Source organism: Myxocyprinus asiaticus, chromosome 8 (genome assembly GCF_019703515.2).
Source record: "Myxocyprinus asiaticus isolate MX2 ecotype Aquarium Trade chromosome 8, UBuf_Myxa_2, whole genome shotgun sequence".
NCBI lineage: Eukaryota > Metazoa > Chordata > Actinopteri > Cypriniformes > Catostomidae > Myxocyprinus > Myxocyprinus asiaticus.
In genome coordinates, this window is record NC_059351.1 from 51,390,256 (window position 1) to 51,416,859 (window position 26,604).

The 26,604-nt window shown below is 36.0% G+C and overlaps 2 protein-coding genes and 1 long non-coding RNA gene across 3 annotated transcripts in view; 1 reads left to right on the forward strand and 2 right to left on the reverse strand.

Moving 5' to 3' along the window:
* Window positions 1-20,864, reverse strand: LOC127444999 (methylthioribose-1-phosphate isomerase-like). Its single transcript, XM_051704696.1, has 6 exons — window positions 14,388-20,864; window positions 9,730-9,953; window positions 8,118-8,287; window positions 7,829-8,005; window positions 7,524-7,748; window positions 1-1,866 (listed from the first exon to the last, which is right to left on the reverse strand). Exons 1-6 carry the CDS (start codon window positions 14,517-14,519, stop codon window positions 1,733-1,735), a joined length of 1,062 nt encoding a protein of 353 aa, XP_051560656.1. The 5' UTR covers window positions 14,520-20,864; the 3' UTR covers window positions 1-1,732.
* LOC127445000 (uncharacterized) overlaps window positions 13,798-26,604 on the forward strand; it is a 14,656-nt gene continuing 1,849 nt past the window's right edge. Inside the window, exon 1 of the long non-coding RNA XR_007897913.1 lies at window positions 13,798-13,987. This is a non-coding gene — a long non-coding RNA (uncharacterized LOC127445000). The remainder of the gene's footprint in view (window positions 13,988-26,604) is intronic.
* The window catches only part of LOC127444998 (coiled-coil and C2 domain-containing protein 1A-like), a 16,828-nt gene continuing 14,382 nt past the window's right edge, over window positions 24,159-26,604 (reverse strand). The window contains exons 24-29 of the mRNA XM_051704695.1: window positions 26,303-26,361; window positions 26,135-26,207; window positions 25,735-25,855; window positions 24,885-24,961; window positions 24,596-24,643; window positions 24,159-24,497 (exon numbers count right to left, since the gene is read on the reverse strand). Coding sequence (XP_051560655.1) covers window positions 24,459-24,497; window positions 24,596-24,643; window positions 24,885-24,961; window positions 25,735-25,855; window positions 26,135-26,207; window positions 26,303-26,361 — 417 coding nt within the window. The 3' untranslated portion in view covers window positions 24,159-24,458. The remainder of the gene's footprint in view (window positions 24,498-24,595; window positions 24,644-24,884; window positions 24,962-25,734; window positions 25,856-26,134; window positions 26,208-26,302; window positions 26,362-26,604) is intronic.

A 26,604-nucleotide genomic window follows, 5' to 3' on the forward strand; every position in this document is an offset into this window, starting at 1 on the left:
TTTTGTGCTGAAATATGACCCCAACATATTTCATGAGATTCAAGAATGTAAAATACCTACATCTGCATTTAAAGTGTCCTTTTCTGTATCTTCGTAAGTTTCGTCTGTGGGTTTAAAAACTCTCTAAATGTTAATATAACATTTTGACTTCAGTATTGTGTTATTTATTCATCCTCAGCACGTCCTGTGAAAGGATTGGCGCTCAGATCAATTATGCTAACACAACTGCTAGCATTATGCTAACAAGCTAAAGCATACATATGTACAGTGAGGGGCAGAGCTTATTTAAAACAAGCTAAGCTTTCTTCATTTACATTATATTCCTAAAGTTATATTTAATTTTACAACTAATTAATTGTCTGCCCTTAAAAGGAAATTTGTTTACCTGTGAACTGTATCAAACCAAAGACTTAGTTTTGAAATATTTATATAATTCAAAGTTGAACAATGTTTACGCTATACCAACAGAATTTATGGCATAATGTTGAATACCACAGAAAATTAACTCATATGTTTTGTTTTTTTTTTTACAAGGACTTCACACATCAAAAAATACAAACACAAGAATAATGTGGCTGATAAAAGTAGTCCTTTAGACACTTCTACAGCTCAAATAACACGTATTTTGGTTAAAGCACTTACATGAACACTTCAAGGTTTTAAATTTCTGTATTTAAATCCTCCGAAACACTTACCTCATAGATTTCCATTCCAAGAACTTTACTGTAATAGCTATTTTTGCTTTTATTTAAAAAATGAGGGACAAGGGGGCCTGGGTAGCTCAGTGAGTATTGACGTTGACTACCACCCATGGAGTCATGAGTTCGAATCCAGGGCGTGATGAGTGACTCCAGCCAGATCTCCTAAGCAACCAAATTGGTCCGGTTGCTAGGGAGGGTAGAGTCACATGGGATAACCTCCTTGTGGTCACGATTAGTGGTTCTCGCTCTCAGTGGGGCGCGTGGTAAGTTGTGTGTCGATCGCGGAGAGTAGCATGAGCCTCCACATGCTGTGAGTCTCTGCGGTGTCATGCACAACGAGTCACGTGAGATGTGCGGATTGACGGTCTCAGAAGCGGAGTCAACTGAGACTTGTCCTCCGCCACCCAGACTGAGGTGAGTAACCGCGCCACCATGAGGACCTACTAAGTAGTGGGAATTGGGCATTCCATATTGGGAGAAAAGGGGATATATATATATATATAAAAAAAAAGAGGGACGAGTCAAAATTAATGTGTGGTGATCAACGTTATGCCACAAATGCTGCCAATAAAGCTTAAGTTGTATTGAAAGCTGTATTTTTTCATTACTGAAACACTTTCCATTAAAAACTGGAGCTAAGCCAGAAAGAGGGGAAGATAGCGAAAGAGTAAAAAAACAAAAAAAAAGCAAAAAAAACACGAACGATTGAATGACGTTTTCACAACAATTCAGACCAACACGAGATGACATCACATGAGCTTTACAGACAGAAAGAAGTGCGTGTGTGTGTGTGTGTGTGTGTGTGTGTGTTTACAAGCATCCCTGGGTTGTACAATTTGTGTGTAACATGGTGTTATTCCACTTCATAAGTGTTGAACTGATCAGAGTGTGTATTGTTAACACCTCCGTGCTGATGCTTGTGTATGTGATTAAAAGTGCGACTTCCACCAGAGTGAGGTGAAACATTACGAGAGAGCTGTGAGGTGATGAAGGTGCAGTGATACACCCGTGCCAGCTGGGGTGCTGTGGCCTTACAGAGCTGTGAGTCTGCCCGTCAGAGCGGCCTGGAGTTCAGACGGGAGGAACACGCCGAGCTCGGTGATGATGCCACCTGTGATGAGCTGGTGAGGAGTGACGTCAAACGATGGGTTCCACACCTCAATACCTACAGAGACAGAACAACAATTTTGATGTTTGGTCATTTCTAATGTCAAGATCTAAATCATTATCTTTCCAATGCACATCACAAATGTAAATATTTGAAAAATGATAATGTTCCAGCACTTTGTTACAATTTACAACATTTTAATGGGTTTATGGCAGTGTTTGCTGCAGAATTCTGCTTTTGCAGCAGGGTCAATATAAGAGGGCTGTTAATCGATTAAAATTTTTTATCGAATTTATTACGTGACATGCCAATTAATTAATTTGATTAAATGCATATATAAATATTTACAGAGAAATCCACCCAAATAACAATTTGATTTAAAATGATTTAATAATTATAATTTTATAACCCTATCATTGGTCCACAGCAATCCACTTTGCAACTGAATTCGGCAATCTGTCTGAGAGTTAGGACGCTTTTGGGGCGTCTCACTTTGCTTGTGTCTCGTCATAAACAGTGTTTTTAGGTTGCTGTGTCAAGTTAACCTCCCGAGACCCCCGCGTGACTGCTTTGTGCATTCTCCATTTCCCTTTTTGATTTGTAACTAGTAGCACTTAATAAACAAGCAAAAAAAAATTTTTTTTTTTTCTAGACCAAATAGTTTTCCTAAAAATGTATGTCCACATATGTGGAGAGTGGGACTAAGTTGTGAAATTTTAAGTAATTTCAAGCTAAAGAAATACAGATTTTTTTTCATCAAATAGTTTATTTTGTGTCCAGAAGTGTTGATTATTCATGTTTTTGAGATGTTGTAGACATTACAGCTGATTTTCTATAAATCTGAATCAATAATTCTGATTCAAAGTAATGGCCAGCATCAAATTACCCAAGTTAAAATACAATTTTGGACATTGTTTTTAACAGCGTGCCGTTTCGTGATAAAGCAATGCAATTTTTAAAATGGCATATTGGATGAAATTAGAGACGCTAATCTTTTGACTCAAGAGGGTTTTAATGTGGAAACTTAAGCTCGCTTCTTACCAGATGCAGTTTTGTTGTCGTTTCTCTGAAAGACAAACTCAGCTGAGATTGGCACCATGTTGTTTTGTCACAGGACTGGGTGCGCTGCAAGTTGAACCCTTTAATGACAGCCTAGAGTCTCCTGAACTGAGATCAGCTGGTTAAAATAGTTTTCAATTAAGCATAGCCTATAGCGAAGCCAAAACGTTATGTCCACACATGTGGACGAGGGGACTCACAAGATTAAACTTAGTTTGAAACTTAGAAAAACATGTCTCGAGATCCCTGCATTCTGACATACACTCCGTCCAGTTGTGTTTGAACGCGAGAATGCCTTCTCATCTTAGCATGAGTTTAGTTTGTTCTCTGTACAGCTGCGCATTGCCAAAACAGCTGGAGTTTCACTTACTGCCTCCTGCAGAAAACAAGTGGTACTTCAAGCTCGAATTTCTCAGATGGAAGGAATATTCCTTATTTCAGTCGGGGGACATGATTAGCTGCATTAAATCTTTTTATGTTTTTTTTAATATTATTTTATATAATTAATTGCACTGATTTAATGCGTTAAATCAACACCCCTAATTTCTTGCTTTTCAGGTGATCGCCTCTCAGTTTCTGCGTGCAGCGTATAAAATTGTAGTTTTGTGCGAGGCCTCATGACCAGCGTGCAGTGGGCAAATTTCCTCGAGCCCGAAAAAGCATCATTTTGGCACCATTAGTGGATTTTCCAAGTGTTAGTGTGAGAAAAGTTGACCTCTTAAGTTGACCTTTCAGTAAATATAAGCAAGCTGACATTTAACGGCTAATACTCAGTTCCTATTTTCATAGTGTGTGTGTGTGCGCGAGTGTGTGTCAGTAACGGAAATCATGTGGAAAGGGTTCCCTGTTTTACTCCGAGTGTCTGAGGTCAAAAGTTGAATACCACTCAGTTCTAGAATATTTTTGTTTCAATTACGTAATTAATGCAGACTCTGTATGTATGTCTTTTTCAAATCAGGTGACTGATATCATTGGACAATGTAGTTAGTGTACTGCTTTCCCTGTTCCTACAAAGGTATATAACGCTGTGCTGAACAATAAAGTACGAGAAATCTCTGATGCATACTTGAGTGTCTGTGTCATTTCTCCCCTCATGAGGATCCGAATCGAGACAGCGACTGCAGACCTGACTTGATATTTAGGGGTCAATTCTAAAAATTCCATACAGTTAGAAATGAAGCTTGTCGCACAAGTACGAATGGGTTTAAACACAATCACAACTGCAAAACATCAGAGGACTTGCGAATATAGCGCACGAGTCATATTTGTCATTTCGAAGCTTAACTGTCCCAGTTCTTGTCCACTTTCATTACGATACACTTGAGAATAGTAACAATATTCCTGCTGTTTTACTCTACACACAGACAACAATTGTTTTCTTTTACATATTAGAGACACATAATACAGTAGTTCATTAAAATCTAGTTAGATTTTACATTTTTGTTTCACTGATATAAATTGACTGGGCTGCGGAGTGAACAGCTCTTCTGTCTCTTGCTGATGTGGCGTCAGTGTTCCCGTCTTCAAATCCTGAACTCGATTATTTGAAGTCAGACCGAGTTAATGAGAGTTTGGCTGTAATCCAGCTGTGTCTCCCCTGAGACGGCATTAGCTATTAAACACTCCAGCTTTAATTAATCTGATGTCACTGACTCACACAAATTCACTCCCTCTCTTACACACATTTCCACTCTCTGTCTATTCACACACATGTAAAATCATTCCTCCCAACAGCCCTCGAGCTCTCATTCTCATATCAGAAACGTTTAATTACAGCACAAACGTTAAACCTCACTTAAACCCTGCAGTCACACACACTCATCGTCTTTCTCACTTTCCCTCCCTTCCTAAATTAAGAATCAGAAAAATCAGCTTCTTCAAACATTTAAAGGGAACAACAAATTGATGTTTACGGTCTAAAAACACAGTGTCCATAGTTAATGGCATGTGAATTAGGCAAATATACTGCTCATAAATATTCCTCACAAACTATAAACTATCACACTACTTCATTTCATTATTTTCGCATCATTTCATTAACATGTACCCCTTATTTGTGTCTTTCTTCTGCGCTTGCTGGCAGTGCGATACTGCAGACGATGGCAAGAAAAAAACGCTTTTGATGTTTCCCATTTGTAAGTCGCTTTGGATAAAAACATCAGTTAAATGACTAAATGTAAATGTAAATTTTGTTGTTCTTACAACAAAGGACTTGTAGTATTTAGCCATTTTCACCTGCAGTCATCATTCATTAGCTAGCCTCTCTGTGAAACATCAGCCGTCACAAAAAATGTCAAAACCTGTCATGATTTTGTTCCTCAAATGATTGTTTCAGTGGCCAGGACTCTCCTCGAGGAATGTGTAAATGGAGTGCAACAGCCTGGTTTTGGAAGTAGACATCCTATTCATTTATTACAGAAAGGAGTTGACTTAACTATAACATATAAACCTTTTACAGACAGACCTACTGTGAGCTCTGTGATTGGAATATGCTTCTGTTGAAGCCATCAGTCCATGTTATTTCAACACTAGTTTTTAAAAAGCGTGTTTAATAGCAGAATTTCTGGGAAAAACTACACTACCCATGATTCAGCAGAGACAGATCCACCAATCAGAGAATCACGTCCAACAAAGCGCGCCAAAAGAGCTCTGCAGCGAGTCAGCGACCATTCCTACACTCTCAAACTTCTGCAAATTTCTTAATATTTTGCAATAAAGTTTCTATACTTGAAATCAAATTTAAATCCATCGTTATTTTAATTTGACTGCGTCATTCGCAATGTTTCATGGGACTGTAGTTCATTCCCTCATTAGAGACGTTGAGCACACAGTCTTTGTCTTTTTGTCTGATTTTCAAATAATCTTTTGCATCAAATCAAAGTTTGTAATGTTGTGATTCACCTCTGAGCTGGTTAGTTTGGTTCATCTCTTTTACGAAGGATTTTATGAAATCACGATGGAAAAAATGAATTGGGAAATATACTTCCGGAACCAAGACTGCTAAAAAAGTGGGCGGGCACTGTTGCACTCTATTCTGATACAATAAAAGAAAACCTGGACGTGGGTCAGAATTAAGGCGGTTTTACACGGGACGCGGTGGGCGGCGGGCTTTGCCTACGATCTTGCCGCTTCTTGTTTGTACATGGCGTTTTCCATTCACACAAGTGGTGCAAAACGCGCCAGTAGAAGTGCAATAATGCCACCCAGTACTTCAACTCAGATACTGCGTCCATGAGGCGATTACTGTAAATATCGTATTAGTTTCCATATAAGTCATTGCACCTAAATAAAATGGCACTTATGTTTTCATAAAATGTTTTATAACTATAAATATTGTAATGTATCAAGGCTAAAAAATGTAATTGTAAATACTGATGCCGTCTTGCCACCTGTCTCCACATTTGATGAGTTATGCATTTTTTTAATGACTAAAGAAACAGACTGCATGTTAATTCATATTTTTTATTGGCAAATTAGTTTAGTATAAATAACATCACATCAATAATTAAAATGGGAGGGCTACAAATGAACATTCAAAATCCACAAAACACTCCAGCCTGGGCAACTGTATTTTTTGTTTATTGAAAGTTGATGTTTCAGACACCTGTTGCAGAAGAGAAAATTAAAGTATACGGTTCATTGCCCATTTGTATACGTCGCACAGTCGTCTATTTTCCCAACATAAGCTATACATGTTTCCGTAGTCTATTTTCATCTGGTACACCGACTCGTCCACTCGCAGCTTTCATGATGCTGTTTTCCAAATTACGTCTCTATAAAAAAACGTAATTTGTCATGAGGAAATTCAGCAACAGCGAGTATATTCGTCTCCATGTTGTTTTTGACTACATAAACGTTACGTGTTGTTTGATTGGTTGAATAAATTCAGCTCAGATTGGTCAATAACAAGTGGCAGCCACGGAAAGATAAAATATTTGTATCTTGCGCGGTGTGCGGCGCAAGCAGTCGTGCACAACAAAGCCTCAGGTTTCTAGTGAACAAGCTTGGAAAGCGGCGCCACATCGACTGCCGCATCCGTTTTGCCACCTGCCGCCACACTCTCACTGAAAATGAATAGGGAAAGCGCGGTGACCGCGTCCCATGTAAAACCGCCTTTAGAGGTCAACTGATAGTGGGTTTGCCAATACCGATGGTGGAAAAGGCTCATAACCGATTAATCGGGCGATAGTTTTTAAAAAAAAATCAATTTATAAAATGATAAATCATTTAATAGTATTTCCTTACTATGACGGACAATAAAAATTAACCAGAAGAAAACTTTTAACTATAAACAAGCCAAAAATTCACCGTGGACTCTTACTGTGAAATGTACAATGATCTACATGCAATTATTTACCAAATTAAGCTTTTAATAGCCGATATAAATCACCAGATGAAGAGTTTTGTAGATATATTGCACCAGATGAGGTTTATTGATGAGGAATAAAAAAAGAAAAACTACCGGCAACTATCGACATAGATTTTTGCCAATAACCGATGGTTCCAAAAAGCAACTATCGGCACCGATTAATCGGTAAAACGGATATATCGGTCTACCTCTAGTCAGAATAACACTTGCACTGCTATTTAAAAATGTTCTCTCTGAAACCAATTTTTCTCGCATTTGTCAAATGTAAACAAAGACGATGTCTTACCAGGTGCAGCTACAGGTATGCCGTTGATGCTGGTGAGCTCCTCAGGTGGGCGTTCCTCTATCACAATGTCACGGCCGCTCTCCAAACTCAGATCGCAGGACGTGCTGGGCGCCGCCACATAAAATGGGACCCCGTGATGCTTTGCAGCGATAGCCAGCTGATATGTGCCCACTTTGTTTGCCGTGTCACCATTGGCAACAACCCTGTCTGCTCCGACGACGACAGCTGAATGCACACGCGAGAGTTAATACAGATGAGATGAGATGCTCTAATTAAATTAAACAACCAAGTGAACAAACAAGCACCTGTAATTCCTTTCTCTCTCATGGCGAGCGCTGCCATGCTGTCTGTGATGAGGGTGGCCGGAAATCCCTCCGCGACGGCCTCGTACGCCGTCAGTCTGGCCCCCTGGTTATAGGGCCTCGTTTCTGTACAGTACAAACGCTTCAAACGACCCAGTGTGTGCAGCGACCGTACCACTCCTGAAATACACAGAGTCACATTCCCACACAATAATACTTTTAAAACTTTGTTTATACAGTATATACTGCAGTGTGCTAGTATTCTGAACATGGCCATGATAACAACTCTAACCGAGAGCTGTGCCGTATCCTGCCGTGGCGAGGCTCCCGGTGTTACAGTGCGTGAGGATTGTAATGGAATCTCTTGGAACACCAGACAGGATGTGCTGGGCGCCGTAGTTGCCGATTTTTTTGTTGTCGTTCATGTCTCGCTCCAACATCTCCTCAATCCAGCCAATCACACTACAGCAGGGGCGGGGCCAAAATCAACATGTGATAAGAAAATAAACGGGTGAATTGAGGCACAGAAATCAACTTTCCACTGTCACGGTCATGACATTTTTACTGGCGATGTCTGTCGTTATCGTAATACAAATTTTATACAAAATTTAGCTATAAGCCTGCAGTTGAATTGCTTGAATAATAATAGTCAAAATATTTCAAAGAATACTTTAAATATTAAAACATTTACCATTGTTTTAATTCTCTTTTTGGTCCTCTTAGTTGTGAAAGGGTCAGCTTTTTAGAACCCAGTCCACTATAAAAATTTTAACTTAATATGTATTTTTATTATTATATTGTACATTGGAATATTACAGAGCCTCTTAGAGGACAGGGAGGGAATTTATTTTTTGAAATAGTTTTGCGTTACCTCGCAATTATTTTGGGTTCCCTCGCAACATCTTTATCCATCCCTTATAAAATTTAACAATAGTTTTACTACTGTTACCACTTGTTGTAAAACCATAACCACAAAATTCATAATCATATTTAATGTGATTTTCAGTAATATTTTAATAAGTATATTTATAGTAAAACAAGTTTAATAGGACATATAGGAAAAACAATACTATAGTAAAAATAACAAATAAAAATAGTTAAATATGGTATTATAGTAACACGTTTTATTAAAAACATGGTTCCTAAAAAAAAGAAAGAAAAAAAAAGCAACATCCAAAAAGTCACCATGGTTTTACTACAGTAATAATATTTTAATAATTATATTTATAGTAAAACAAGTTTAATAGGAAATATAGTAAAAAAAAAATTAAAAAAAAAACTATAGTAAAAATAATAAAATAAAATTAGTTAATTCGGTTTTGTAGTAACTTAGTTTCTAAAACCACGATTAAAAAAAAAACACCACCATACAAAAATTAACCATGATTTTACTATAGTAAAACTTGTACTATGATATTATGACTATGGTTTTACTACAAATATCGCAGTAAAATAAGGTTACTGTAGTAAAACAACAATAGTTTCGGTGGTTACTGTGGTTTTATTGTAAATATAATGGTTGAACTATGGTAACTTTAGTAAAACTATGATACATTTTTGCAAATCTATTCCAAGTGAACTCAAAACGTATTGTGAGACAATTAATTTTCTTCGTACACAAAGATTTACAAAGTACACAAATACCATTTCTTAAGGATGGTAAATAGAGTAAAACTATGGTACAGTTTCGTACAGCTATTGTAAGCAAATGCAACACATATTGAAATTCCCTACTTGTCCCCTTAGGGGCTCAGTACAATTTTATTCTGCAATAGCAATATATTTCTGTCCCAAGTTCTTTACTTTCACACCTCATTTTAAGGTGGTTTTAACCCTAGCCTAACCCTTGAACATTCTTTTCACATGACAGAAGACCTCGTCACTAAAGCATCCATCATGTTCACCTGTCTTTCAGTTGTTCTGTGTTTTTCTCCATGCTCTCATTCTCAGTGAACTCCATCAGCTCGCGGGCGGCTCGGCCCATGTTGACCGCTGTAGGTCGCGCGGATGTCAGGTGACATAGAGAGTCCCTGATGAACGACACGAGGTCATCGCCCCCAGCGCCAGCCCGCAGCTCCACCGCCAGACTCAGGCACCCCACGATGGCGATAGCAGGAGCGCCGCGCACCTGCAGGGTGAAAGGTCACGCAGCAGTGAGTCAGGCAGGTTCTGGAATATTTCTCGTTAAGTAGCTCATTATGATCAAGTTTATTTCTCACACGTGGCGCGCCTCTCACAAATGATCTATTTAAATTGATTTCCGTGATGGTAATTTCAGTGTTCAGGTGTACAGTGAGATCAGTGGAATGGAAAACGAATAATCTTTAGTGAAGGACCCCCATAAATTCACTCCACTGGATGCTACATAAAGTTATGCACAGTTTATATACTGTATATTGATTACCACAAAAGGACATTTCGACATGTCCCTCATTTATTTATTTAAAGAAAGAAGCAAAATTAACAGTTATAATATGGCACTTACAATGAAAGTCAATCCATAAACGTTAAAATACTCACTGTTTCAAAAGTATAGCATGAAGATGTAAACAATGTGTGTGTTAACATGATTTCAATGTTATAATATCGCTTACAGGATTTAACGGCGTTATGTTATGGCAACTAAGTTGTAATATTGGATGCAACTTCACACAGATAAGGATACCAAGCTATTTTTTTCACACTAAAATCATGTTAAGATGTATGAGGTTTTCATTTTGTGGCTATACCGTTGCAATAGTGAGTATTTTAACATTTCTTGACTGGCCCCAATCACTTCCATTGTAAGTGCCTCACTGTAACTGCGATTTTTTCTTTTTTCTTTTTAATAAACGAGGGACCAGTCGAAATAATTTTTGTGGTAATCAACATTATGCCACAAATGCTGTCGACTGAGCTTAACTTGCATTGAATCCAGAGCACTCCTTTAACATTGTTTGTGTTATATCTAATCTTTTTCTAAACTAATGTACAAATAGTACAAAGGTACTTTACCAAAGTTCATCTAGAAAAGAAGTCCCACCTCAAAAGGGAAATTCAGACACTTTACAGCTCAAATAACACACTTTTTTTTGTACAGAAGAATTAATATTATTGCTGTAATAAAATATGACCTTCACATTTCTGCTTTTAAACCCTCCCGCACACTTGCCCCATAGACTTCCACTGCAAATAGGGTTTATACACCGTTTATAATAATCACACTTCAAAAGTTATATATAATATATATATATAAACTCATCACAATTTCTACTACTGACATTTCCCATCATGATAAAACTTCAATGCAAAGGTAAAACGCAGTAACTACATATTTAGTCAAAATCATGACTATAAATAGATATGAACACATACTGTACATTCACATTGTACATATTGTATATTTTCTTTCTAGGGAACTTTTCAATGCCACTTTTGTTCTTAGCTTGCTCACCGGTTGAATGGCACCATTTCCTATAAAGTTGCTTTGGAACAATAATTACTGCAAAAGTATACAATACAATAAATAATACAATGCTATATATTAATTTAAATATACATGTAATGTATATATTAAAAAATTACTAATATTTATCTAATATTACTGGGTAGAAAAATAATAATGTTTTGTTAGAGAAAGGCACTTTATTTTCCACATTTTAATAAACTGGTTTGGCTTTAATACAATAATAAAAAAAAAGCAAATTTTTAATTTCAGAAACAACATTGTCTTAAACGGGTAGTTCACCCAAAAATGAAAATTCCCTCATCATTTACTCGCCCTATTGCCATCCCAGATGTGTATGACTTTCTCTCTTCTATAGAACACAAATTATCAGCTCTGTAGGTCCTCACAATGCAAGTAAATGGTGGCCAAAATGTTTATGTTCCAAAAAGGAACATAAAGTAATCTATATGACTTCAGTGGTTAAATCAATATCTTCAGAAATTATATGAAAGGTGTGGGTGAGAAACAGATCAATATTTAAGTCCTTTTTTTTGCTAGAAATTCTTCTTCCTGCCCAGTAGGGGGCGATATGCATGAAGAATGTGAATCACCAAAAACACAAGAATAAGAATGTGAAAGTAGTCTGTTTCTCATCCACACCTATTATATCGCTTCTGAAGATATTGATTTAACACCTGGAGTCTTATGGATTACTTTTACACTGACTTGTGTGATTTTTGGAGCTTCAAAGTTCTGGTCACCATTCACTTGTATTGTAAGGACCTACAGAGATTAAATATTCTTCTAAAAATCTTCATTTGTGTTCAGCAGAAGAAAGTCATTCAATCTGGGATGGCATGAGGGTGAGTAAATGATGAGAGAATTTTCATTTTTGGGTGATCTGACCCTTTAATATCACTATTTATCCTCAGAAAAGTACAAATGGATTATGAATGGATTGGTTAATCATGGTAGAAACTTTTCACTTAGATGAAAAGCAAAGAAGGCTCTCTGGTGTATGATGGACTGCAAGTAAAGCAGTTGAGCGTGACTGTCATTTCCTGTCATTAGTAAAGCTCTCATGACATGACGGTGCTTGGCAGAGGGCCGAGATCCCTGAATCCCAGATTTATCAATAATTCATGCATGATATTTGCAGTGACGACTATTAATGAGGCACAGATGCCGGTGCCGGAAAACCATCACTGCAAAAGATTAATTATGCACCAGATTAATCAAAATTACAAATGGACTGAAAAAGAAAAGCAAAGCTTTCAAAAATGTAACAACACGTTTGTGATGTCACAATGTTTGTTTGCAAACAAGGGGCCGTGTAACAGAATTTAACTGAACGCAGGGGTCACGAGACATGCTTTTTAAATGTATGCCTTGCTACATGGTTGCAAAGGTGTTGCGAGTGGTTGCTAAGCAGATGCTAAGGCGCTTTAAGTGGTTGCAAGGGCGCTGCTTAACAGTTGTTAATGTGTTCTAAGAAGTTGTTAGGCGGTTGCTTAGGTGTTCAGAGTAGTCGCCAAGTAATAACTTACTCAAAAAAGTAATCCACCACAAATTATGAAATACTCCTATAAAACGGTAATCACACTACTGATAATTGCATCGGAAAAGTAATCCCATTAGGCATACTAATTATTTTACTTGTAAGTTACTTTATAAAAGAAACATTTTTTCCCTGTTCAATGAATCTATATTTTCTCCTTGTTTATGCTGTCACACACCCTTCAGCTGTCACAGAAACAGACGTACATATGCACTTATGAATTCATATTTTAAAGTATACATAAATAATATTATTTTAGTGTAACCCAAGTGATGCAAATAATCATATTAATTGAAAGTCAGTCACAGTAATCGGATTACAAATATTTTACTTGTATTGTGTTATACACATTTTTTTGACTAAACATTATTATATTACAACAACTAACTACTTTGTAATCTGATTACAGCCTAAACCGTTACTTAGATGTTCTAAGTGGTTGCTAGGGCATTGCTGGGATATCCTGGATTGTTGCTAGGCAGTTACTAAGGTGTTTCAAATGGTTCTGAGTGTTAAGGATGGATGAACAGCAAAATAGATGACAGATATATAGACAGATAGAGAAACCGACAGACAGACAGACAAAGAAAGACAGACAGACAGAGAAACCAACAGACAGACAGATATACAGACAGATAGAGAAACAGACAGACAGACAGACAGACAGACAGAGAGACAAACAGACAGACAGAGAGATAGACAGATAGAGAAACAGACAAATAAAGAAACAAAGACAGACAGAGAGATAAACAGACAGACAGATAGACAGACAGAAAGAGAAACAGACAGACAGATAGATATATAAGAAACAGACAGATAGACAGATAAAGAAACAGACAGACAGAGAAACAGACACAGACAAAGAAACAGACAGACAGAGACAGACAGATAGAGACAGACAGACAGACAGAGTAACAGAAAGACAGACAAAGAAACAGACAGACAGACGGAGAGATAGACAGACAGATAGAGAAACAGACAGACAGAGAAATAGACAGACAAACAGACCGATAGAGAAACAGACAGATAGAGTAACAGAAAGACAGACAGACAGACGGAGAGAGAGACAGACAGACAGACAGATAAGTAGATAAATGCATTGAAAGAATACTCGTGTCCTGCGTGAACGTCCCCTGACGCGTCCAACAGCTGTTAAACGCCGCACAGTCTCACTCCGGTAAGACGCTTTTATTAAAGGTGCTGTAAGAGATCTGAACAGTTCTAGGACGATGACAAAATAGCATTCTCAAACTTCGTGTGTACTGACACCGTCAAACCGACCGCGGCCCGCTGTTTACAGAGACAGATGTTATATTTTAAGGAGCATTGGGACATTTTCTACTTGTCACTTCATTAAAAAAAATCACGTACAGCACATTTTAAACCATTATTAAATAAATCGATCATTCTATGTATAAACGCATTCTGTCAGCTTACAGGGACTCGAGAGCATTTGCAGATCACACAAGAACAACACATGCAGGAACAAAGCGCGACCCCGTGTTCTGCGCGGACACAAAGGAACCTCGTGCGTGTACGGGACCGGGCAGAGGTTCCGTCGATCGGGCCTGCCGTACCTTCATACTCTTAATGGCCTCATAGCCGTCCTGCACCGAACGGACCTCGACGTACACGGTGTCGTGCGGCAGCAGCAGCTGGTTGAGGATCTGCAGAGACCCGGACCGGTACCGGATCGCTTCCAGCGTCATGACCCGTATCAGATGCGGTTTGAAGGTATTCCGGGAGCGCTGGCACCGATGTGTGACGGGTTCCGTCGGTCGGCCTCGCGTCCTGTGGATTCGGGTTGTGTTAGAAGCGGGGAAACGCGTGGATCGAGCTGTGTGGGCGTAGTTTAAAGGCCTCCACTGACAGAGAAAAAAAAACGCGCACGGCTCACGTAACCTCGTGTACGTTCCCGGCAGGAAGTCCCGCCCACTTGACCACGCCCACTCCGTTTATTGTGAGGCGCATTTTACATTCAGATGAAGCCTTTTATAATTATAACTGCGCCAACCGAACAATAAAGCGACTCAGACTGTTCTTAAAGAGAACAGATATGCAAGATCTGAACTGGAGAGACATAAACATGATCATGTTTCTGTAGAAGAATTGATTAAAACACTGACACATGCAGCACTGCGCAATGAGTTCGATATTTTAATAAGTCAGGACATCATTTGCCTCAGAAGGATTCTGTTTTAAAGTGTTAATTCGCCCAAAAATGAAAGCTCTGTCATCATTTACTCTGCACTCATGTCATTTCAAACCCATGTGACTTTTTCTCTTTCCTGGAACACAAAAGGAGATATTTTGTAGAACGTTCAGGCTGCTCTTTTCCACACAATAAAAGTAAATGGGGTCTGAGGCTGTAGAGCCCCAAAAATGCTCCATAAAAGTATTCAATCTGATTTGTGTGCTATATTACAAGTCCTCTGATGTCACTACAACACTGTCAATGGTAAAGCAAAACAAACCTGAATTTAAGTCAGTTTTTACTGAAAATCTTCCCTTCCTGTGTAGCTTTCAAATCTAACTTGCGTTTGCGCGCGGTTAAATATGGGGCATCAAGACATGTCATGCCATGAGTTGTGTGGACCAGTTTTATGCTGCTTTCTGGTGTTTTGTGTCATTTTTGGAGCTTGACAGTCCCGGTTTCTAATCACTTTCATTGTACGAAAAGAGAAGCCCAGACATTTTGCCGAAAACCTTTTTTTGTGTTCCACGGAATAAAGAATGTAATACAAGTTTGGAACGACATGAGAGTGAGTCAATGATGACAGCATTTTAATTTTCAGGCTAACCATCCATGTTTTTATTACATTATGCATATCTATCACCGTACCATAGACATTTTAACAAATTAATGCAGCTTTTATAAAACAGACCCAACATCAAAACATTAGTACATACATTAATACAATTGCGGTGATTGCCTTCATTATGCGGAATAAAGGAAAAACCTCGTCTGTACATGCTGGATTGAAAGAGAGGATACTGAAGCGGAGAAAAAGAGACACCAAAATAAGGTTGAGGGGGGCAAAGGGTTCAGACGCCATCCCAAGAATAAAGAGGTTGTCATGGAAATGAGGCAGCTTTATGTCTGGCTCTTAAAAAGCAAGTAAACAAACAAACACCCCCATAAGAGTTCATATAGTATAATGACTGACTGTTTCACACAGCCAGACTGAAGCTTTTTAAAATGAAATGCAGAAATGTGGATCGGCATTTTAAGTTAACAAAGGCAGATTGTGTCGGTCAGGGCTTAAGTTGATGCCCTTTTGACTCCGAATAGACAAACGAAAGACAACAAAAGCAGCTTCCCTAAAAACATGCTGATCTCAGCATGTGAATAAACACAATAACTCTCTAACACCATAACGCACACAAAACACCTCTTCTCTTTATCCAAATACAAAATCCCTACTTTATCAAGGCTGATTAACACACACACACTCTCTGTTTTATCAAGTCATACAGACACTTAACACACACAGTCAAATCGACACCATCCCCCACCCAAAACTCCTTCACACTGAACTCCCGTTTCATTTTCTATTAAAAAACGAGATCAAACGTCTGTTATCCAGCGGCTGCCGAAGAATCAGGGTACGGATAATCCGTGATTATCGGATATTATGCGCATCTTCTCCATCTAACACACTCACACACACTTCAACATCTTCCCTGGCTTGATGTGATTATTCCCATATCACAGCCGCACAGCGGTATTATCCTAATCTGGGAATACTGTAGGACACAGATTACTGTACAGGCACTATTATAAACCACAGATTAACAGCACTTATACATGAGAAAGAGGGGGTAAAAATAAGGGAGAGTAATGATTTCAGTTGATAGAATACCAAAGAAAGAACATAAAAAAACAGAACAAGTAAAAAAAAAAGTAGTTTGTAGTGCTAGTTTTATGCATAAACCGTTAATGGAGTGACTGTGATTCTGTTCTCTGATAACCGTGATTGTCGTCTGTTTTCTGATCAGTGTCTAGTGTTCACTCTGATATTCTTAGTTATGGTGCCTTGTTCTCACCACGGAATAAAAAAATAAAAAAAGATAATTCTGACTTTATATCTCACAATTGTGACTTTATTTAGCATAATTGTGAGCTTATATCTTGAAATTACAACTTGATATCTCAGAACTGTGGCTTTACATGTCGGAATTGCGACTTTATATCTGGTAATTGCGCTTTTATATCTCAGAATTGAATCTATATCTGGTAATTACGACTTTATATCTGGTAATTGCGACTTTATATCTGGTAATTGTGACTTTATATCTCAGAACTGCATCTATATCTGGTAATTGTGACTTTATATCTCAAAATTGAATCTATATCTGGTAATTACGACTTTATATCTGGTAATTGTGACTTTATATCTCAAAATTGAATCTATATCTGGTAATTACGACTTTATATCTGGTAATTATGACTTTATATCTCAAAATTGCATCTACATCTGGTAATTACGACTTTATATCTGGTAATTACGACTTTATATCTGGTAATTGTGACTTTATATCTCAGAATTGAATCTATATCTGGTAATTACGACTTTATATCTGGTAATTACGACTTTATATCTCAGAATTGCATCTATATCTGGTAATTGCGACTTTATATCTCAAAATTGAATCTATATCTGGTAATTGTGACTTTATATCTCAAAATTGAATCTATATCTGGTAATTACGACTTTATATCTGGTAATTGTGACTTTATATCTCAGAACTGAATCTATATCTGGTAATTACGACTTTCTATCTGGTAATTGTGACTTTATATCTGGTAATTACGACTTTATATCTGGTAATTACGACTTTATATCTCAGAATTGAATCTATATCTGGTAATTGCGACTTTATATCTCAAAATTGAATCTATATCTGGTAATTGCGACTTTATATCTCAGAATTGAATCTATATCTGGTACTTGTGACTTTATATCTCAGAATTGAATCTATATCTGGTAATTACGACTTTATATCTGGTAATTGTGACTTTATATCTCAAAATTGAATCTATATCTGGTAATTACGACTTTATATCTGGTAATTGTGACTTTATATCTCAAAATTGAATCTATATCTGGTAATTACGACTTTATATCTGGTAATTATGACTTTATATCTCAAAATTGCATCTACATCTGGTAATTACGACTTTATATCTGGTAATTACGACTTTATATCTGGTAATTGTGACTTTATATCTCAGAATTGAATCTATATCTGGTAATTACGACTTTATATCTGGTAATTACGACTTTATATCTCAGAATTGCATCTATATCTGGTAATTGCGACTTTATATCTCAAAATTGAATCTATATCTGGTAATTGTGACTTTATATCTCAAAATTGCATCTACATCTGGTAATTACGACTTTATATCTGGTAATTGTGACTTTATATCTCAGAATTGAATCTATATCTGGTAATTACGACTTTATATCTGGTAATTACGACTTTATATCTCAGAATTGCATCTATATCTGGTAATTGCGACTTTATATCTCAAAATTGAATCTATATCTGGTAATTGCGACTTTATATCTCAGAATTGAATCTATATCTGGTACTTGTGACTTTATATCTCAGAATTGAATCTATATCTGGTAATTACGACTTTATATCTGGTAATTACGACTTTATATCTGGTAATTATGACTTTATATCTCAAAATTGCATCTACATCTGGTAATTACGACTTTATATCTGGTAATTGTGACTTTATATCTCAGAACTGCATCTATATCTGGTAATTACGACTTTATATCTGGTAATTACGACTTTATATCTGGTAATTGTGACTTTATATCTCAGAATTGCATCTATATCTGGTAATTACGACTTTATATCTGGCAATTATGACTTTATATCTCAGAATTGCATCTATATCTGATAATTACGACTTTACATCTGGTAATTACGACTTTATATCTGGTAATTGCGATTTTATATCTGGTAATTGTGACTTTATATCTCAGAATTGCATCTATATCTGGTAAATGCGACTTTATATCTGGTAATTGTGACTTTATATCTCAGAACTGCATCTATATCTGGTAATTACGACTTTATATCTGGCAATTACGACTTTATATCTCAGAATTGCATCTATATCTGGTAATTACGACTTTATATCTGGCAATTACAACTTTATATCTCAGAATTGCATCTATATCTGGTAATTACGACTTTATATCTGGTAATTGCGATTTTATATCTCAGAATTGAATCTATATCTGGTAATTGCGACTTTATATCTGGTAATTGCAACTTTATATCTGGTAATTGCGATTTTATATCTCAGAATTGCATCTATATCTGGTAACTGCGACTTTATATCTGGTAATTGTGACATTATATCTCAGAATTGAATCTATATCTGGTAATTGCGACTTTATATCTGGTAATTGTGACTTTATATCTCAGAATTGAATCTATATCTGGTAATTGCGACTTTATATCTGGTAATTGCGACTTTATATCTGGTAATTGTGACTTTATATCTGGTAATTGCGATTTTATATCTCAGAATTGAATCTATATCTGGTAATTACGACTTTATATCTGGTAATTGTGACTTTATATCTCAGAATTGAATCTATATCTGGTAATTGCGACTTTATATCTCAAAATTGCATCTATATCTGGTAATTACGACTTTATATCTGGTAATTGCGATTTTATATCTCAGAATTGAATCTATATCTGGTAATTGCGACTTTATATCTCAGAATTGAATCTATATCTGGTAATTACGACTTTATATCTGGTAATTGTGACTTTATATCTCAGAATTGAATCTATATCTGGTAATTGCGACTTTATATCTCAAAATTGCATCTATATCTGATAATTACGACTTTACATCTGGTAATTACGACTTTATATCTGGTAATTGCGATTTTATATCTCAGAATTGAATCTATATCTGGTAATTGCGACTTTATATCTCAAAATTGAATCTATATCTGGTAATTGCGACTTTATATCTCAAAATTGAATCTATATCTGGTAATTGCGACTTTATATCTCAGAATTGAATCTATATCTGGTAATTACGACTTTATATCTGGTAATTGCGATTTTATATCTCAGAATTGAATCTATATCTGGTAATTGCGACTTTATATCTCAGAATTGAATCTATATCTGGTAATTACGACTTTATATCTGGTAATTGTGACTTTATATCTCAGAATTGAATCTATATCTGGTAATTGCGACTTTATATCTCAAAATTGCATCTATATCTGATAATTACGACTTTACATCTGGTAATTACGACTTTATATCTGGTAATTGCGATTTTATATCTCAGAATTGAATCTATATCTGGTAATTGCGACTTTATATCTCAAAATTGAATCTATATCTGGTAATTACAACTTTATATCTGGTAATTGTGACTTTATATCTCAGAATTGAATCTATATCTGATAATTACGACTTTATATCTCAGAACTGAATCTATATCTGGCAATTACGACTTTCTATCTGGTAATTGTGACTATATCTCAGAATTGCATCTATATCTGGTAATTGCGACTTTATATCTCAGAACTGCATCTATATCTGGTAATTACGACTTTATATCTGGTAATTACGACTTTATATCTGGTAATTGTGACTTTATATCTCAGAATTGCATCTATATCTGGTAATTGCGACTTTATATCTGGTAATTGTGACTTTATATCTCAGAACTGCATCTATATCTGGTAATTACTTTATATCTGGCAATTACGACTTTATATCTCAGAATTGCATCTATATCTGATAATTACGACTTTACATCTGGTAATTACGACTTTATATCTGGTAATTGTGACTTTATATCTCAGAATTGAATCTATATCTGGTAATTGCGACTTTATATCTCAAAATTGCATCTATATCTGATAATTACGACTTTACATCTGGTAATTACGACTTTATATCTGGTAATTGCGATTTTATATCTCAGAATTGAATCTATATCTGGTAATTGCGACTTTATATCTCAAAATTGAATCTACATCTGGTAATTACGACTTTATATCTGGTAATTGTGATTTTATATCTCAGAATTGAATCTATATCTGATAATTACGACTTTATATCTCAGAACTGAATCTATATCTGGCAATTACGACTTTCTATCTGGTAATTGTGACTATATCTCAGAATTGCATCTATATCTGGTAATTGCGACTTTATATCTCAGAACTGCATCTATATCTGGTAATTACGACTTTATATCTGGTAATTACGACTTTATATCTGGTAATTGTGACTTTATATCTCAGAATTGCATCTATATCTGGTAATTGCGACTTTATATCTGGTAATTGTGACTTTATATCTCAGAACTGCATCTATATCTGGTAATTACTTTATATCTGGCAATTACGACTTTATATCTCAGAATTGCATCTATATCTGATAATTACGATTTTACATCTGGTAATTACGACTTTATATCTAGTAATTGCGATTTTATATCTCAAAATTGAATCTATATCTGGTAATTACGACTTTATATCTGGTAATTGCAACTTTATATCTGGTAATTGTGACTTTATATCTCAGAACTGAATCTATATCTGGTAATTACGACTTTACATCTGGTAATTGCGACTATATCTCAGAATTGCATCTATAGCTGATAATTACGACTTTACATCTGGTAATTGCGAATTTATATCTCAGAATTGCATCTATATTTGGTAATTACGACTTTATATCTGGTAATTGCATCTATATCTGGTAATTGCGACTTTATATCTCAGAATTGCATCTATATCTGGTAATTGCGACTTTATATCTCAGAATTAAATCTATATCTGGTAATTGCGACTTTATATCTCAGAACTGCATCTATATCTGGTAATTACGACTTTATATCTGATAATTGCGACTTTATATCTCAGAATTGCATCTATATCTGGTAATTACGACTTTATATCTGGTAATTGCGATTTTATATCTCAGAATTGAATCTATATCTGGTAATTGCGACTTTATATCTCAAAATTGAATCTATATCTGGTAATTACGACTTTATATCTCAGAATTGAATCTATATCTGGTAATTGCGACTTTATATCTCAGAATTGAATCTATATCTGGTAATTGCGACTTTATATCTCAGAATTGAATCTATATCTGGCAATTACGACTTTATATCTCAGAATTGCATCTATATCTGGTAATTACGACTTTATATCTGGTAATTGCGACTTTATATCTCAGAATTGAATCTATATCTGGCAATTACGACTTTATATCTCAGAATTGCATCTATATCTGGTAACTGCGACTTTATATCTCAAAATTGAATCTATATCTGGTAATTACGACTTTATATCTGGTAATTGCAACTTTATATCTGGTAATTGCAACTTTATATCTCAGAATTGAATCTATATCTGGTAATTACGACTTTATATCTCAGAATTGAATCTATATCTGGCAATTACGACTTTATATCTCAGAATTGCATCTATATCTGGTAATTACGACTTTATATCTGGTAATTACGACTTTATATCTCAGAATTGAATCTATATCTGGCAATTACGACTTTATATCTCAGAATTGCATCTATATCTGGTAATTACGACTTTATATCTCAGAATTGAATCTATATCTGGCAATTACGACTTTATATCTCAGAATTGCATCTATATCTGGTAACTGCGACTTTATATCTCAAAATTGAATCTATATCTGGTAATTACGACTTTATATCTGGTAATTGCAACTTTATATCTGGTAATTGCAACTTTATATCTCAGAATTGAATCTATATCTGGTAATTACGACTTTATATCTCAGAATTGAATCTATATCTGGCAATTACGACTTTATATCTCAGAATTGCATCTATATCTGGTAATTACGACTTTATATCTGGTAATTACGACTTTATATCTCAGAATTGAATCTATATCTGGCAATTACGACTTTATATCTGGTAATTGTGACTTTATATCTCAGAATTGCATCTATATCTGGTAATTACGACTTTATATCTGGTAATTGCGACTTTATATCTCAGAATTGAATCTATATCTGGTAATTGCGACTTTATATCTCAGAATTGCATCTATATCTGGTAATTACGACTTTATATCTCAGAACTGCATCTATATCTGGTAATTACGACTTTATATCTGGTAACTGCGACTTTATATCTCAGAACTGCATCTATATCTGATAATTACGATTTTATATCTCACAATTGTGACTATATCTCGCAATTTTGAGCTTCTCGTAATTGCCCATTTATTTCTCGTAACTGCAAGCTCACATATCGAAATTGTGACTACATCTGGTAATTGCAACTTTATATTTTGAATTGCGACTTTATATTTATGAATTGTGTATATATCTGGTAATTACAACTTAATATTTCGTAATTGCAACTTTATATCTTAGAATTGAAACTTTATATCTCGCAATTTTGAGCTTCTCGTAATTCTCAATATCGGATTCATATATCGGAATTGTGACTATATCTGGTAATTGCGACTTTATATCTTGGAGTTGCTGCTGTATTTCTTGTAATTGCAAGTTTATTTCTCAGAATTGAGTTTATATCTCGGAATTGCAACTTTACCTCACAATTGTGACTTTATATCTTGAAAACATGCAATTATGACCAATAAACTCGCAATTACAAGAAATAAAGTCACAATTGGGAAACAAAAATTCAGAATTACCTTTTTTTTTATACTCAAGTTAACAGATCTAGCTTAGTTAACATTCAGACGTCTCTCCTTACAAAAAAGGAATAATTATAGAGCGACGAGGCGTATTCTGATGATTTAAATCAAAGAGAAATGGAGTGCAGCCATTCCAAAGGTGCTTTAGGTCAGTTTCCCCATGAAAATACTGACTTAATTTACTCACTCTCATGTCGTTCCAAACACATAAGACTTAATTTAGTTTAGCTGAATGTCCAAGCTGCTGTCATTCGTACAATGAAAGAGAATAGGCACATAAAAGTACCATAAAATAGCCCTTGTGTGCTACATTTCAAGTTTTCTGACTGAAATTAAGATGTAAGTCAATGAAAATCTTGCCCTCTGCCACAGCGCTGAAGTCTCATTCTCATTTGCATGTTTTCAAATATGCCGATGGAAACGTGTCATACCAGGATTGATTCTGAATTCTGAGGGCCATTGGTTCTTGCCTGTCTTGTGACTGATCACAATGCAGCATGTTGAATATGTGGAATAAATATATATATATATATATATATAGCAGGGGTCTTCTCCTCACATCAAGGGATCGTATGGCTTCAAAAGACTTTTATGGTATTTTATAATGCCTTTTGACAGTTTGAGATCTTGTGGTCTTTGTCTGCTTTCATCGTATGGAAAAAAAGCTTAACATTTCTTTAATGTGTCTTTTGTGTTCTATGAAAGAAAGTCAGCCACACAGGTTTGGACAGCGAGTAAATAATGACAGAATTTTCATTTTTGGGTGAACTATCCCTTTAAATATTTGTGTGTTATAGTGTTTTGTTCTATTGCTCTCTGCATCTCTGTTATATCTGTCAGTATTAATTCATATTCTCATGATTTCATAAGTGATGTGAACAGTTTTTCAGTAGACAGTCTCGCCATGTTTTTTCACTCTCTGACGCCTCGTTTTTTCCTCACTGACTCCAGCTGTGAGAGAGAATGACAGACAGTGAGAGAGTTAGATCTGACACTATTTAATGTGTCAGTGTGAGACTCAGAGACACACGGCTGTGTTTAATATTCACCTCGTTCTCCACCTTCTTCAGTCGGCTGAGAGCGTCTTTCGCTGCATCCTGAGAAACATGAACAGTTTCAGCTTTAATCACAATGACTGAATCCAAAATGTGACATCACAGAGTTCTGATGAAACATCTGTGTAAGCATCTGCTCAAGTGTGTGAGAGTAAAACCCTCACACCTGATAGAGAAAACGCAAAGAGCACAGAAGAGCAAATCTGAAGGATGTCAGGAATCAATGCGTTTGTGTTTGAAGTAAGAGCAGCCGGGGTCTGATTACATGAGTGTGTGTGCTCACCCGGTTGCCTTGACTGGAAAACATTTTCACAGAATCCGAGAGACCGTGAACAAACTTCCGCAGAACATTCTCATATTCTGTGACAAAGAGAGCAAAAGAAAGATTATGGATTATATATTTTCACTTTTTGAGGATTCTCTGCAATTGACAGATTCATTCAACTTGGTCTCATACAATCACGTTACTATACCTACATTTTTGCAAAATGATTTTTACATGGCTCGTTGTACGTGTCGCAGCAGTTTCCTTGTAAAATGAAAACCCGAGGTGCTACAGAAAATGTTATTCTCTTTCACACAAATCACTAGTAAAAGGGCAGATTATCAGTTCATAAATGCTTGCTTTTCGCCCTGTTCCTCACACAATGCTATCTTATGACATCAAAACACGTTTAATTTAGACACGTTTTAAAGTATGCATTACATAACCAACTACATTTACAAGCTTGTTCATGTGTGATCAAATTTCGCAGTAGCTCAACTGATAAAGCGTTGCACTTGCTATACAATGGACCGGGGTACGAAGTCACAGAAGCACCGTTTTCAACTAGTGTGTTTCTAGTGTTACTACGTAGTTTCATTTAGTGTAAATATACAGTATCTTTTCAATTTATGTTGTCACCCTAATTAAGATCTGTACTGTTTTGTGCCAGATAAATACTGCTGTTTTATCATCTGATAGTTATATTTTTAAAGAAGATATTACTCTTTAATAGTAGCCTGTAGTGTTACAAACTACTTTATATAAGGGAAGCTTTGCTCCAGTCGAACTTCTTTACATTATGAGAAGCTTGTAGTTTGACACACTACAGTTTCAAGGTAGCTTGTAGAGTTACGTGTGTGTATTGTACCTGTCAGTGCTGCTGGGTGTCTCTCCAAGTATGATTTCTGCCACTGCAGTCGTTGACAGATGTCCATGTGCTGTTTGATGAGTTCTGACGGGTCTCGTCTGTTCTTCTTATAATCACTGATCTAAAGAGACACCGAAATGACTTGACATTTTACATCTGCATCAAAACAGCCCTAAAATAGAATTCTAGATCATTCTAGAATTCAAATCAAAACACAAAATATCAAACCTTATTCCATATTTACACTGGAAGAGAGTAGCATGTGAAACAATGTGACAAATCTATACTGCTCCCATTATAATCGCCAAACCGCTTTGTTGATTATAATGTCTAGTTTGGTATGGTCGTGTCGAGCCACTTGCTTTCAGTGTAGGCTGGTTGAACTCAGACATACACACACCTTCCACTCCATTCTCTCTTTATCATGGTTGAGCAGACTGAAGCTGTGCATTTTATACTGCGGCGGAGACGAGCTGGAACAGAACCAGAGAGAGACACACATGAAACACTCACATACTGTTTGTGTAAATAATACAGGGGCATTCATGCAAGTAAGTCTAGGTGTTACCTTGGTTTGCTGTTCCTGTCGTGATCATTTCGGGGTTTGGATCTCGGAGAAGGAGCCTGCTGGATTGAAGAGATTAAAAGCATCTTTTATAATGGCACTTGCACTGTAAATATTCAAAGCAGTAAACGGTGAGAAAACATTTATTTTAACCCTTGTGCGTCAATTTAAAAAAAGTTACTCAGAGGTCCTTAGAGGACAAAAATATCCGCGACAAAAAACTGCCATAAAAATATTATATATTAATATTATTTTCAACTTTCACTGACTTCATCAGTCCTGATCATAACTATCAAATATTAATT

Coding starts and splice junctions, on each gene's coding strand:
- LOC127444999 (XM_051704696.1), bottom strand. CDS start 14,519: ATGACGCTGGAAGCGATCCGGTACCGGTCCGGGTCTCTGCAGATCCTC. Junction 8,006..8,117: donor AGGATACGGCACAGCTCTCG/GTTAGAGTTGTT, acceptor TGTGTATTTCAG/GAGTGGTACGGTCGCTGCAC. Junction 7,749..7,828: donor GAGAGAGAAAGGAATTACAG/GTGCTTGTTTGT, acceptor GTGTGCATTCAG/CTGTCGTCGTCGGAGCAGAC.